The sequence below is a fragment of the Gavia stellata genome, chromosome 2 (genome assembly GCF_030936135.1).
Source record: "Gavia stellata isolate bGavSte3 chromosome 2, bGavSte3.hap2, whole genome shotgun sequence".
NCBI lineage: Eukaryota > Metazoa > Chordata > Aves > Gaviiformes > Gaviidae > Gavia > Gavia stellata.
In genome coordinates, this window is record NC_082595.1 from 1,570,588 (window position 1) to 1,585,774 (window position 15,187).

The 15,187-nt window shown below is 40.0% G+C and overlaps 2 protein-coding genes across 3 annotated transcripts in view; one reads left to right on the forward strand and one right to left on the reverse strand.

Annotated features, from left to right (window-relative positions):
* The window catches only part of NVL (nuclear VCP like), a 44,621-nt gene extending 40,326 nt beyond the window's left edge, over positions 1 to 4,295 (reverse strand). For both annotated transcript variants that reach the window (XM_059832547.1, XM_059832541.1), the window contains exons 1-5: positions 4,239 to 4,295; positions 2,580 to 2,653; positions 1,349 to 1,401; positions 1,164 to 1,260; positions 207 to 261 (exon numbers count right to left, since the gene is read on the reverse strand). In XM_059832547.1, the coding sequence (XP_059688530.1) occupies positions 207 to 261; positions 1,164 to 1,260; positions 1,349 to 1,401; positions 2,580 to 2,653; positions 4,239 to 4,295 (336 nt within the window). The remainder of the gene's footprint in view (positions 1 to 206; positions 262 to 1,163; positions 1,261 to 1,348; positions 1,402 to 2,579; positions 2,654 to 4,238) is intronic.
* Positions 4,296 to 4,820: 525 nt separating this feature from the next.
* Positions 4,821 to 13,005, forward strand: CNIH4 (cornichon family AMPA receptor auxiliary protein 4). The gene is made up of 5 exons (XM_059835623.1): positions 4,821 to 4,889; positions 6,277 to 6,345; positions 7,400 to 7,512; positions 12,075 to 12,215; positions 12,812 to 13,005. The coding sequence occupies exons 1-5, from the start codon at positions 4,821 to 4,823 to the stop codon at positions 12,837 to 12,839; spliced, it is 420 nt and encodes a 139-aa protein (XP_059691606.1). The 3' UTR covers positions 12,840 to 13,005.
* The last annotated feature ends 2,182 nt before the right edge of the window (positions 13,006 to 15,187 follow it).

Here is a 15,187-nt window from a genome sequence, read left to right on the forward strand (position 1 = left end):
AAAGTAGATTCCCCACCACAGGTTCTTCCTTTTTTTCTTCAGAAAAATAGCCTCCTTTTAGCTCCATAGACTCTCGGCTGGAATTGCCAACTCTGAGTATACTTCGTTTTCATCGCCACTTTTAAACTCTCCAAGTGCATTGCAATTTCACAACACAGAATCATGCGTTATGCAAATACAAACAATCATAATAAAATACAACTTACTAGATCTTCTGGATAATCATCATAATCAGAGCCATCTGTGGCACTTCCTGCAGTCCTTTACATGGAAGGAAGACAAAAACTATTAATGTATCAGAGCAGAACTGCAAATGACACACCCACAAAACAAAACAAATGCAATTTCCACAACGTGGCTCCCCACAACCATGATACATAGCCTAAGACTGCAGAAAAACTCCTGACTAGCATGCTTTAAATTTATTACTATGAAGAGTTAAAAAATGCATCCTTTCCAAGTCTGTGATGAGTTGCATCAACTTGGCAACCCAGCTGAAAGACAGTCTTAAAAAAAAAGTGATGTAGGATCAATCTGATTCAGTTCACCAAGAGATCACACAATCACCAATGCTGGCCCAAGGGAAGTAGTAGCAAATCTCTGCTGAACTAGACTAGTCCTTCTCACAACAATGTCCTAATTTCCCATGAGACCCTTAATATCTATCACAGGTTAGAGAAACCAGAATGGTCCATCAGACTATGCACAGGGTTAGGAGTCAGGAAATCTTAATTCCAATCCATACCCAGTGGTGATTTATTCCGAATAGCCCGTCTTGTAGTCTTATCTCTCAGATTTATCTAGTATATCTCACACCCAAGAAAGATTAGGAACAAAACAAACAAAGGAACTGAACCATAGAAGGACTGGGGCCTTATGTGGAAAACTACCATCAAAGCCCCAAGAATATCCACTAATTCAGAGCTGTATGTTCCCCGTAACAGAGAAATCATGATTGGCTCTAGTACCTGCTTCTCTTCAGTGAAAAAAGTGCTTCTGTTAACTACAGGTAACTTCTGATGAAGACAAGCCTAAGGCAAACCAAGGATCTATCTGTAACCTTAAAACTACCAAAATTTAATAACATGAAGACAGAAAGCTTTAAAGAAATTATAATAGTAACAGCATTATTAAAGTAATCTAACAGTAAAAATTCTTCTTACTCATTTTTCTCTTGTTGTCTTGCTCTTTTTGCCACATGTTCAGCTTCTAAAACTGCTAAATCTTCACGTTCTTTTTCATTACTGATTATTCCAAACACTGACAGAAAAAGTTCAAACATGTTAAGAAAACAGCCAAAGCATAATCAAAGAATTTGGCATCTTGGACACAATACTAACAGAACTACCTTTTTCAACTTGTATTCTAAAAGCATTTCTTTTTCTTCGTCCGTATTCTGCACTGAAAAAAAAAAAAAAAATACACAGGTTACACCAGCTGCTTTTTCCCCTCAACATACTGCCATTCTCAGTGGAAAAAATACATTGTAAGTTGATACCCAAGCTTCTACATAAGTTTTTATTAAAAACCCACTATGTGAAACCGTGATCGCTTTTTCTTAAGCCTGAAATAGCTCAATCACTGGGATGAAACAAAACCACTAAACTATACTGGTCTGTAAAGGGTTGTTTAGTAAAAACTATCAAGGTTATCTGTAACTATAGATACAGAGAAGCAGAAATGTACAAATGAGCACACTGGACTCTATTTCACAACACTACCGATTTTAAAATTTTACTTCAAAGAAGAACATACGGACACAGGACTATGGTCTAGAAAGGGCAGTCCAGAAAGGAATAACTGTGATAATTAATAATGGTCACTATGAGGAAATCTGATTCAATGACCATCCTTAAATGCAAACAAAAATCATCAACCTTTTACCTTCACTTACTGAGCGTATATTTTATTTATTTGCTTTTATACAATAGCTGACAGAGGAAAAAAAAGGAAAAATCCAAGACCTGTAAGCATCCTAAGCATGGGTTTTGGTTCCCTTTCTTTAAAAGGCACAAGTAAATAGAACATGCAAACACAAATGAATATACCTTTCCACCTTTGTTAACCCCCACACCCACCAATGATCTGCTGAAACAAACCCTTGCTCCCCACCCAGAAAAGCGTAACAGCCTAAAAATAATCAGGCAAGACTGACTCTCCTGCTGAGCAACTGAGCAAGATTCAGTGTCTTACTGAATCCTGTATCTCCCCCATCTGCCTGCACTGAAAAGTGTTATTTTCCGTCATATTTTAAGCTCACTGGGGTAAGGACCAACACGCTGTAATGCATCTGTAGCTGTTTAATTAAAAAAAAAAAAAACAAAACACCCCACAAAAAACAAACTGCAACTAGATTTTGCAATGCCAATGCATTAATAAAATATGAGTTACTAGACGTATCAACAGAGGAAAACACTGGAGTGGAAATGATCTTATCGTTTCAATCAACCTCAACAACGGGTAATGAAGTTAACATAAAGAAAATAAAAATTGTGATTAAAAATACACAAATGCAAAATAACAAGATAATATATTCCACATTTTCAATCTGGAATACAAGAATATAAGTCTTTGCTCACCTGTACGTTTTCTGCAAATCAGATGCTAAAATCCCAATGTCAACATACTGGCCACATTTACTACTTGCAAGATACTGCAAGAAAGAATTTTAAGTAGCAAATAAAATCTTTGTCAATTACTTCATCAGAACAGCTAGTTCAAATATACCTATTTCAAACTCCACCCTTCTTAGAAGTCAAAATGAAAATGAGAAACAGCTTTGAACTGCCTTAGAACACACTACGAGGTATTTCTCAATGAACTGTTTATTAAGACACAGCTAACTAGCTCGCTACCTTTCCCAGGGAAAAGCAGCATACTGTTTTTTGGTGCTTAAGTGACTTCTACTGGTGCAAATCCATTGCTTTCATTTACTAAGCAAGATTACTTTGTAACCCACACACCGTCTTACTACCAATCCTTCTAAACTTCTTGGTTTCTCTCAGTTAACCTCCTTTTGGTTTAGATCTACCTTAAAAATGAGACACTGTACATCAATTAGTGTGGATACTGTCATGATAAGAACTTTCATCTTTGCAAGATGTTTCAAAGAATACTACAGAAAAGTGTATAAAAGAAAGTGAACTGTATCAAGCCTTTTTTTTTTTTTTATCTTGACAGCAGCTAATAAAACCCATTTTCAAATCACAAATTATGAAAGTGTGAGAAAATGTACTACATTTCAGGTACAACTCTTCTCCATTTGCTTTCTTACCCCACTCTCCAAACAGGAGTGAGAAGGAGTTTTAACACTGTAATGGTGGACTCGTTCTTAAAGAAGAAAAAGGAGATCGAGAACCTCCCTCTAACAGATATGGTATCACAAATGTCACAGCAAGGAGAATTTAAAAATCTCATTTAAATCAATACCTTTTTTTTAAAACAATCAAATTGCTTAAAAATACACACAGAATTCTTTTTTTAAATTATGTTAGACTTCACATCACCCATGGGCAGCTACTGACCCGCAGAACATATCAAGCCTACCATAAATCCAGCTGGCTCTTTCATTTCAGAATAGTCAAGACATAGTCACTGTGATCTTGTAAAGGAAGATAAGCAAGCTCCCTCAAGCAGCTGCTCACATTTTAAGGCATCAGAAGTGGAGTACGCTTATACACAGAAAAACGGTGTTTAATTGGTGAATTCAGCATGAAGAGTCACAAAATGTAACACAGAGCACTGTGCCACCTGAAGGAATCACTGTTCTCCCCCCTCTTCACATGTGTGCTATGGAAGTAAACACATTTTTTCCTTTTCTTCACTCATTTAATATGATCGATGTACATGTTCCCAAATGTAAACCCTTCCAATCTGCCTATATCTACTCAGGGTGTATTTTTTTTTTTGACTCTGCATTTCACACTTGAAATAGCAGCCAGCTTCAGGATCAGAAGTACTGAAGAGAAGGGGAGAAAGTAACAAAACAAAACGAACGAAAAGAAAAGAAAAAAAGGTCTTTCTAAAGCCTGTTTAAAGCCCCGAGAGGCGAGGCCGGGTTTAGGCGCTCGCTGCCGGGCCCTCCCGCCCCTGAGCAGGCCGGGTGCTCAAGGCCCCTTTCAGCGCGAAGGGGGAACGCGAGACCCGCCGCGCCGGCCACGGGGAGCCCCCCCCGGCTCCCCCCCGCGGCGGGGACGAGGGCCGCCGGCCAGCCGCCGCTGCCTGCCCGCGGCGGGTACCTGCTTAACGCGCTGCTTCAGCCGCAGGTCCACGAAGTGCCCCGGCCGGCTCCGCATCGCCGCTCGCCGCCCCCCGCGCCCCACCGCGGCCGAGGCCCTCCCCGCGGGCCCAGGGGCTGTCCTAGCGCTTCGCCTGCGCGGGGCGGCTGACAGCGGCCGGGCGGGAATTGTGCGCAGGCAGCGCCCGGGGCGCCTCAGCCGCGCCGCTGCAGGGCCCCCGCGAACTGCGCGCCTGGACCGGCAGAGCGGCCTGGCCCGGCGACGGCGGAGAGGCACCGCTGCGGGCGCGCTCCCTTCTCCCGCCTCTGACCCGCCGGGCCGCGTATTACGTTTCAAAATAGGCGCCCCCCCGTCCCTCGGCCGGGGCTGCGCGAGATCCCCGGCGGCGCCCTCACGAGGAGCGGCGACACGCCCCGGCGGTCACCGCCGGCCGCCACCCCCGGAGGAGGCCCGGGCGCGGGCTGCCGCGGGGACTCCACTTCCCAGCATGCTGCGCGGCGGTGAGGGGCGGGGCCCGGCGCGGCCCTGCCCGGGCGGGGGGGCGGGGCGTACGGCGGCCGGGAGGGCGGTGGCCGTGGCGGGATGGAGTCGGTGGTCTTCATCTTCTCGCTGATTGACTGCTGCGCCCTCATCTTCCTCTCCGTCTACTTCGTATCCTTCTCCTCTGGGGCTGGGGGGGTGCCCGGGGCCGGTAGGGTTGGGGGCCGCGCCCGCGGGACCGAGGTGGGCCCGCTGAGGGAGGGCGAGCGGGGCCGGAGCCGCCGGGCTGGTGGTGGGCGGAGGGTGGCGGGGCCTGAGGGCCTGTGCTGGGTAATGGCCGCTGGCGGGGGGCGCCCGGGCCGGCAGCCCACGGGAGCTGTGGCGGGGGGCGCGGCCGGGGAGGCGGCGAGTGATTCAGTGCCCGAAATATGTTCGCTCCTTCGAGTGCTGGAGCTCGGGTGGCTGCGGGCTGCCGGGGCCCTGTGCGGCCGCTGCTGCGGGAAATACATCGTGCCTCGGCAGAAGTAGTATGTGCTGGGTGTTGGTGTAGAGGAAGGGGCGCCGAAGAGTGCTTCGCACCCTCAGAAACGACCCAGGCCTAAAAAAATCACGGCCGGACGATAGTATCTTAATTGTAAGGATGCCTTACTCTATTTTAGATGTGAGCTCGTAGCTGGGAGACTGAGAGTTCCTCGACAAATGGCATTTCCATGTTCTTTGTTACAAACTTGTCTGCAGTTTTTGCTGTCTGGTGGTGTTAGAATGTCAAAGCACTGATTTGCTTTCTTTTCTTTTTTTTCCTGAATGAAAGAGAATGGGCTCTCATACTCTTTCAAATCCTGGTGCTATTTCAGGATCTACCCAGTTCTCCTAACAGGAAAAAGTAGGGAAGCGCTTGAAAGAAATTCATCCTAGAAGGATAGGCTATTTGTTAAAAAATAAAAAGGCCATGCCTATCTTTTAGGGATAGAAAAAAATCTCGTGCCTTTTCATTTTCTTGGAGAAAAGGAGTATGAGCTTTACAGGACATGGTGTGATGATGTGCACATGTGCATGCGACGCCTTTTTTGAGAGGACTTTCCTGTCTGAAATCTTCATATTTCAATTGCTGAAAGTTCATTTGATAATGATGTTACCTTCTTATTTCCTAGCAAAGTATGAATTAATCCAATGTTACAGTAAATATAAAAGAAGTACATCTACTTCTTAAAACCGTGCTATTTGGCTTTATTGTGAGGACGGTTTAAAAAGTGCATTAACTTTTTCTTCCTTTTAAGTTCTGGTTTCAAGTGTTGTAGTAATACTTCTGATACTAAAAATATTGAGCTTGCCTCCCCGATCTTTTTTTAAGCGTTGAACTGAACTTTAGCACTTGTGCAACAGTTGCCGTTGGAAAAACATCGTAAAATCACTTGGCCTGATGATAAAATATGGCCTAACTTCCTACCTAAAGTAGCAATGAGTTGTAACTAATTGAATGCCTTTTGCAGATCAGCAGTAGAACAAGACTTTGTGTATTCTGAGTTATCATACAATTTTTCCTTATCTTGGACTTCAGATAATTACACTATCAGATCTGGAATGTGACTACATTAATGCTAGATCATGCTGCTCAAAACTCAATAAAGTAAATTATTATTCTTTGCATTGCATGTGGTTTAAGAAAACAATCCTTCACCTTAGAATCACAAATAACAGGGGTATAATGTGTATCTGAAGAGGCTCGATTGGCAATATTTTGCATGTATCCTTTATTTCAGCCTGCTTGTCTTTTTCGGATGCCCATCTTTCAGCAAATTCAGTCATGAAAGGCTGTTCTTCTGACCCTTGGTGCTCTGAGATGGGCTGCTGCTCTGAACTCCTGGGACTGAGACTTAACTCTTTGCAGAGCTCTTGAGTTCTGTGCTTTCATTCTTGTAGGTGTGCCACACCAAGGATGTCTACTCATGATTGAACTCTGGGATCTTTATAGCAACTTTCTCTGATGCTTCTGCATAATTTCTAAACTCTCTTGAACAGTAGAGAGTTTTAAAATGATAAGGAAAAGTACCATTTTAACTTAACTTAAAACTGATTCATTAAATCAATGTGGCCTTCCTGCAAGTGTTGTTCACTTTGATTTAAAGGTATTTTCATTCTTAATGTAAGAGAGAATGCTACAGGATACTATCAAGTGAAAAATGTATTATTTCCAGGGGCTGACCCAATTTAACTATGCCAGTTTTCATATTGATCAATGTTCTTATCTGTTCCAAGCCTGAGGGTGTTTGTATGTCCTGTGTCTGTGCAGATTTTAATTATCTGCTTCTCTCATTCCTAAATCCAATGTTCTCTGCAGTGATTTCAAATGAGCACTGTATACTTCCTTAACTCGCTTTCTTAAATGTTTGTGTAATAGAGTTGTGTTCAAACACAACTTCTCTCTAAAAATTTTTGTAATACTTAGATAAAGTACCTCTGTTATAGTATCTTAGGGCCTGATTTCTGGCTTACGTGGAATCTGTCTGAAGGTATTAATTTCCCCATATTGTGATGAAATCACATGGATTTTCTTCTTCCATGAATTTTCTGTCCGAGTTTGATATTATTAGAATCAGATGATAACTCCATGTAGATCTCCTTTTCAGAAAGTAATTTACATTTGTGCATATAACTTTTTTTCTTTTCTTCCCTTTTTATAGTGGGTGGTCCCTGAGGTGATTGGCCATGCTGTTGTAACTGTGTTAATGCTTATTTCATTGCACTGGTTCATCTTTCTCCTTAATTTGCCAGTAGCAACGTGGAATATATATAGGTAAGTGCAAAGGCTTTTGTGTGATTTCTGTGGTTTTTTTTTTTCTTCCCCACTGTTACTAGTTTAGCTTTAAGTGTAGTACGAAGATAAATATGTCTTGATGAGATGTTTCAGTTGTGTTCCTGGGCTGCTAACAGTCTTCATGGATCTATGTAACATAAAACTCTCATTTCCTTGCAATTACAAAATTACAAGAAACCCAAGAGTGTAAAGGATATGAAGCTTTTGGTCTTTCCTTGCGTTCACTCTAGTGCCTGGGAATCTTGATTTGTGAATCATTCCCAGGTTTGTAGGAAATGATAGCATGTTAATTGGGATTATGAAGTAGTACTGCAAACATAGTTGTTAATGTTTTTCATCCTGTGCCTACGTGCCTGATAGTGATATCAGCATAAAAGTACTTAGGTCAGCACGGCTGATGGTTGTAAAACCATCGGGCTGTGGTGTTATCCCCCGCATCATCCTTCATATACTGTCTTGTCTTTCCCCCTCATTTGCATTGTTTTTGGTCCTCCATCTTGCCTCTTTGTATTTGGAAAGCTTTGCAGACTTTCCCTTTTATGACAACTGTTAATGTTACTGGTCTTTGTGTACTGGGCCGTCCAACACTTTGAAATGGTTTACTTATCAGTAGGGGTTTCTGTGTGGCAACATTGGGACGGTCAGTTCAAAAATGTTCTTTTTATTTTGTATCGTTTGATGAGCAGAGAATTGAACCTTTACAGGTGTTATGCTAATGAAAACTGGATGTGGATTTGTCACAGATTATTTCTAATCACTGTACTACAGGAAGTCCGAAAATTTAAGAGATAGGTATGAAAAGTTGGCTGTAATTCTTGTTTGTCTGAACCTGCTAGGGCTAACTGTTTGCAGGGATGGGCAGAGTTGTTGGTAAAGTTAAACAAGAAGTTTCATAGCTCTCATTAAAAAGAAGTTGAGGATCCCTTTACTGATAACCTTGTTGTTCTTGGGCAAAATAACCATGCAGTTATCATCACCCCTGTTTTCTACAAAACTGCCAGCAAAGCCTTTAAATGTTTCTAAGCTGGTGTAACATGAGACAATATAACTTGTATGCTTAATAAACAAATGTTGCCTAAATGCTCGCACGTAGGGATAGTTTTGTTTGGCTACCCATATGGAGGACTGTATTTAACACTGTTGCACAAAATGACCAGTATTCCCTTTGGTATCTGCTGGCAAGTGTGGAGTTTGCATTTGGCATTTCATTTACGCTAGACTGTTTCTACAGAGAGACTAGAGAGAATGCATTTTCTTTGAAGATTTCTTGTACTGGTTACCCCTTTGCTGCTTTCTTTTGCTTACTTATGTTAATGTTTAAAGTAGCCACTTGCTCTTCCTTCCAAACCTGGTCAGAGAGAATTCTAAAAGATATAATTATTTCTATTTCCACACTTCAGGCAGTAAGCTTTGACTGCTGTTTTGAATTGACAGCTCGCATTTTATATTTGTCATACATGGGGTAGACATTCTGAATATCCTAAAATCCAGGATTGTTTCCTCAATTTTAGGTGTGCAGTGTAGGCAATAAATGAATATGGCAATATGATACTTTGCCTGTCCTGCCACAAGAAGTCAAAATGTTAAGCCTGTATTGCTAATCCCGCCTTCTTTCTGAGGATTGAGGAGTTTCACCCAGGCTATCCTGGACTATCCCATTTATAGTGAAGGAGTTAGAGGTCTGCAAAAGCAAGCGTGTTGTTTAGCATTATAAAGGAAATCTGATGATTTGGGATAGAACTCACATTTGACCCGATGTTCAGTGGACAAATGGTATGGTAGTCAGAAAAATGGGGGACTGTAAAATAGTTTGAATACACTGAAGAGAGAAGAAGGTGTCAATTAGTAAACTAGGATTAAGTGAGAACAGATGAAGTGTGAACCCATTATCATGAGCTCCAAACTTCCAGCATCAGCTGAATGCGTTTGAATCTTCTTTATGGTATTTTAAGAACCGATTTCTGGAGTAAATATTGCTGCAGATGAATTCAGAAAGGTTTAAGATTATTACTCTACTTCAAGATGAGTACAGAAATCAAAATAATTGTGTTGAGATTGAAGAAGTTTGTGCTTTGTAGTATATCTAAGCGATAATAGAAAGGTGCGATAATAATCCCTTTGCTCTCTTTCTTTCAACACCTACTTAATCTTGGTGAGTAAATGGTACAGTTACAGGCAGTACTAGCTTAATTTACTAATTGTCTCAATGATTTCAGTGAGACTAGAGAGGTTTTGTGTGAAAGGAGCATCAGAAACAGATCCTGGGGAGGATAAATTGGTCAAAAACAGCATCGGGGAGACTTTCAAAGTTGCAGTATGTTTATTGTAACATGTTACTGGCCCTTCTTGTTCAGCGTACTCAGATGCTCCTTTAATTTGGTCTATTTTTTGCTGAATTTTGTAGTGTTGTATACAATCTCCAGTGAGACATAGTTTTGTCTTGCATTCTCCTTGTTTTAAATCTAGATATTGAAGCAGCTTATTTGAAATTGAATCCTTTTTCAAAATAGATAATTTTTAGTTATTAAATATTTCTTAGACCTGCTACTATGTAAAAGAAGCAAAAATTACAAAGGAAATGTTTAATGTGACTAGACAAAAAGAAAGCAACTCTTAAAAAAAAAAAAAAGTTGAACACTTCCCTTTCTTCTTTGTTATATAGACCTGCTTGAGACAATAGGTCAAAATAACGTGATTCTTCTCCTGTTTTTAAGATGATACCCCTCTTCAAACTGAAGGAGTTAAAAAAAAAAAAAAAGTCTTCAAAATACAGTGACAATTCTGACCAGGACTTCCATATCCCTTATAAAATTGTGTAACCTAGAGAGAAATGTCCTGTTGCTGTGGCAGCAGCTGGAGGCACTAATGTGTATAGTCATTAAAGCTGACAGTTTTCTTGTTCTGTGGGGTTTACTGCAGCAGTTTTTTGCTGTTTAGAGTATGACAACTGGCTTAAGTTGTGTTTGTCAGCATGTAGCATTGTCACATCCATGACTACAGTTCCTTAGATATATAAGCTGTACTAGCTTGTGGACCTCTTGGAAAAACTACCTCCCAAGGTCTGCAAGCTTTAAGTTGCATCATGTGAGTGTTACTGTTCTTCTTAAAAAGCAAAATTATTAAATCCTAGAGATATAAGAAAAACTATGCACTCTCTTTCTAGGGTAAATTGGTACAGGGAACTTGTGTTCTTCCTTGTAATGCATTTTATTAGAATAATTTTCCAGTAAATGGACAATAATTTGTGTTATGATAAAATAGACAAATTGCTTAAAAGTTCAAATTTAGAAGAGACTTTCAAACTGTAATCATTTCACATGAACTATTTTTAATGGGACATAATTGTCTTTGTTATTAGTCAAATATGCTGCAGTGCTTTTAATGCCTCTGTGAAAGAAAGACTGTGGTCTTAAAGAAAAAAAAAAGAAGTCTTAAAGAAAAAAAAAAGTTAAGACTGTGGTCTTAACTTTTTTTAAGGTTTTTTTTTTGGTCTCCTGCTGCTGCTAGAAAACATCCTTGTTTCTTGTTCCCTTTCTTCCCCTCCTATTATTGAAATGAATGTTGTAAGAGGTGGGGGAGTGCCTTTTGGAGTACAAGTGGTGCCATTCTTCCAGTATATAAAGAAAATCAAAAAGTATTCTGTTCTGAGACCTTGCTTTTTCTCTAGGTGTAAGACCAGGATTTAAATTCCTGTGTAGAAAGAGTATTATTCCAGGAAGGTAGAGCCTGTATGACATTTAAGTGAAATAATAATACTACTGTTCTAGACTGAGCTCAGCTGGAGTGAGAACTTCATGTGCTTGCATTTGCTCTCTTGAGAAATGCTTATGACAAAAGAACATGCTGCTTGTTGAATCTGCACAGGACATAAACATTTGTTTTGCTGGGTTTATTCTTCATTTGCCTACATTTTGCTTTGTTTCACTCGACGTTTGTTCTTATGTGGGTTTGGATAGCAGTACTTTAACTTCTTCAGTTCTGCCCAATATCTCATCCTGTCAGCCTCAGCATCTCTGCTGAAATAACGCAGGGTGGTTGTGACAAAGGCAGGAAAAATACACAGATCCTTTATCTTGTCTTATGCTTTCTCATTTTGACCACTGACTATCTATGTGGCGTTTTTTTGTAAATAAATCTCTAATTCTTAGCTAAATAAATTATTTTCCGGTCCCTTTCAGCTATGCCATCTTTTCATTGTGGGTGGATGTTTCCTTCATAACACCAAGTAACCATGAACAGCAATTAAAATGAACTGGAATAGGCTATTACCTGGAAACTCTTCCATTTATACATGAGAAGCTGCTCTGATGCTTTTAGCACTTCTTGTCCTCTTATTCTTTCTTTGTGGGTTGTAGTGGCAGAGATACACGCAATATCCTGAAACTGAAATAGAATTAAAAAAGAGCTCCCTTATGTTGAATTGTGAAACACCTCTTTAGATGCAAGTCCCTTCTGTGCAAGCTTTCCTCCTCCTTTTCCTGTGAGCCTCCCTCACCTTTTGATGACTATGCTTCTGTTGTTTTTTTCTCTTAAACCTTCAGGTACATTATGGTGCCAAGTGGAAACATGGGGGTATTTGATCCCACAGAGATCCATAACCGAGGACAACTGAAATCACACATGAAGGAAGCAATGATTAAACTCGGCTTTCATCTGCTCTGTTTCTTCATGTACCTTTACAGGTTAGTTTCAGAAATTGCTCCCAAGGAACAAAGGAATTGTCTGCCAGCTATTTTTATCTCTTCTATTCTGCTAGTGTACTTGCTGGTATTCGTAAGTGTCTTATCTTTTTGAACCTGCTAAGCCTCAATAATGTATTTTGACAGCTATCTCCAGGCTCATTATATCCCTTTATTCTTTCTGATCAAACATTGTTTGGAAACTCAGACTATTCCTTAATCTCAAACCCACTATAAGTACAATATTAAGAGTTACATGATTTCAGCACCTAGAATAAGTGGCCTATTTAGAATGGAAATCATCTTGAGGACCAAGTTTATTTTACAAGTTCTGTTTTAGAAAATAAAGTTGACCTGGCTACGTTACAAGCAGATGAGTTCTGTGATGGGGCCACTTACTACAAGATGGAAGAACTACTGTTCTTCTACTGCAGTATTGCTTCTGCAGTCCTTGTCTTCGTAAGCAAAGCCCAGCATAGCATAGTTGCCTTGACTTTCTGTTTCGGAATCAGGTGCAGTGCTCTCATGAAAGCAATAGCTGTTCCTGCTTGCACATGCTTCAGTAATCCACTGGTATCATGTTTTCTGTTTTGTCACAGTATGATTCTGGCTTTGATAAATGATTGAGAAGTTGAAAAAGAACCATTAGCTGCCAAATTGGGTCATCACTCCAGTGACTGGTTGTGGAGCCACAGACACCTTCCGAACATACCTAGATCAGTGTCGCCATGCAGTATATTTTTCCTCTTTGAACAAGAAATATTTTTCTGTATTTTTAACATAAAATATTTTCAAAAGACATTGGATTTGTGTAGCAGTTGTTTTTGTTCCTTTACAACCCGAGCTGCTGTTCCTGTAAGGTGAAATCCTTGCTTATAGAACTGATCTCATAGGAATTAAATGGTGAGAAGGGAAACTCATTTCAGCAGCATGGGCTGATAATAGTGCTAGTTCCAGAACAAATTTAAGTGCAGCTCTGATGTTTGCTTGTTACTGAAAGGTGTCAGGATGTGCCTCTGGCTGTCAAGCTGTCCTATCCGAGCTTAGTTTGAAGCAGCTTGGAAGATAGATTTCAAAGTGGAACAGTAGCACAGCTTGCATCTTTGTGTCAGTGTTTTTTCCAGCTAAGAAGCAATGGAATAAAAATTATGCTTTCCTCCCTTTCTACCCCTCCCTCCAACAACCTATACGAAATCTTGTGTTTGGATGGATTAAGGTCCATTTGGTGAAGGTGACACTTGTGTGTAAGAGTGAGAAACAGATAAATCAAAACATGATTAATACTTGCTTTTTCCCTTCAACTCCTATTTTGTCATTGAAATACATCGTAGACCTCCATACAAAGTAAACATCACGTTGCACCAGGGTTGCAGTTGGTTACAGAGCAAAAGACTATCTGCAGTCACTACTCCATGAACCTGCTGTTTCCATTTCCAGTCAGGTGAATCAGGAGTATGTATAACCCAGTTATCCCAATTCTGATGTGACTCTGCTTCAAAGACACCAGCAAACTAAGTTCTTTTTGTGTGACTCTTACATCAGTGATAAGTACATAAACCTGAGTTTGTACCCTCACTGTCTAAGTTTTTTGTATGTGCATAGAAACAGGTTTTTTGAAACAAACAGATGAAGTGAAACACTTAAAAAATACAGTTCCATAATTAATTAAGTCTTAAAATTTGTGAGCTTTTCCTTCTTAAGTACTTGTTCTTTGGTGTATAGCTGTAGTTAGCAGATTGTTTTCATGGCTAGCAGTGAAAAGACAACACTGACGCTTGATTTCTCTAGATAACTTGTGTTCAATGTTTGTTCTAGGAAAAGTTTAGCTTTAAATTTATGATGGATGGAGTCCAAGTTCAGCTGTTGCAAAGATGAAAAACTGCTGAAAACTATGCTCGGTAGAAAATAACTAGGCCAATAGCTACCACAGCTGCATGCCACTGACTACTTGACACCACAAAAATCAAACTACAGAAAGTATTGCCTTATAAAGCTGAAACCCAGACAGGATGTAGGTCTGGAAAAAGGAGAACAAATAAAACTTTAAAAGAGGAAAGTCAGTAACTTTTATAGCAGCTTACATAGTAGGCAATTAAGTTATCTTATTTGTATGTGGAAAAAAACATGCTACACTTGTTGGGTTTTATGGGTTTTATCTATGAGAAGAAATGGCAGTGTTGGTAAGCTGCTTAAGTCCTTGCTGTAGTGCTAACAGTAGATAAATTTCATTAATGATGTTTCACACTGAGAAACATGATCATTAATCTGTAAGTCTACCACTTAGACTAACAGTTTTATATCTTATTCTAAAGACATGATTTTGAGATAAGAGCTTTATTATTAATGAAAATGTTTGTAAGATACATTGTCTTCAATGATTTCTAACTACTAGCATTTCAGAATTACAGATTACCATTCCCTAATGGAATTGGTAAAATTTATCACTCACTATGAAAAGCTTCTGTTTTCCTCTACTGAGGGAAGTGTTTCTTCAGAGATGGAAGCAGGGAAGGATAAGGGAAAAGAACAACGTATCTGAAAAAATAAAAATGGGGGTGGCATGTCTCAATTTAGATCTCTGAGCTAGAGGGATGCTATTGTAGATTCCTTCCCACTTCCTTCTTCAAGAAGGAATTATTAACCATGATAGACCAACAAAAAAATACAGGTATGTTTTCTAAGTAGTGGTTATCAAATATTAAAGAAGCTACACTTTTACATGAACACAAATTTCCCACTCCACTTTTTGAAAATAATTTCTCTGTTCATTCATATCTAACATTGTGTTACAATAGTTGTAAAAACCTCAGTAGCAGGCTCCAGAGACTACAATTCTGCTGAGTAATTACACTGGTAATTTTGACGCTTTCCTTACTGTACAGGGTCATTTCCTGCCTTAACAGAGATCTTCACACAGCTCAGTGTCAGCAATAAGAAAAAATGTATTTATAATTGCTAAAAATATAGTTCATTAG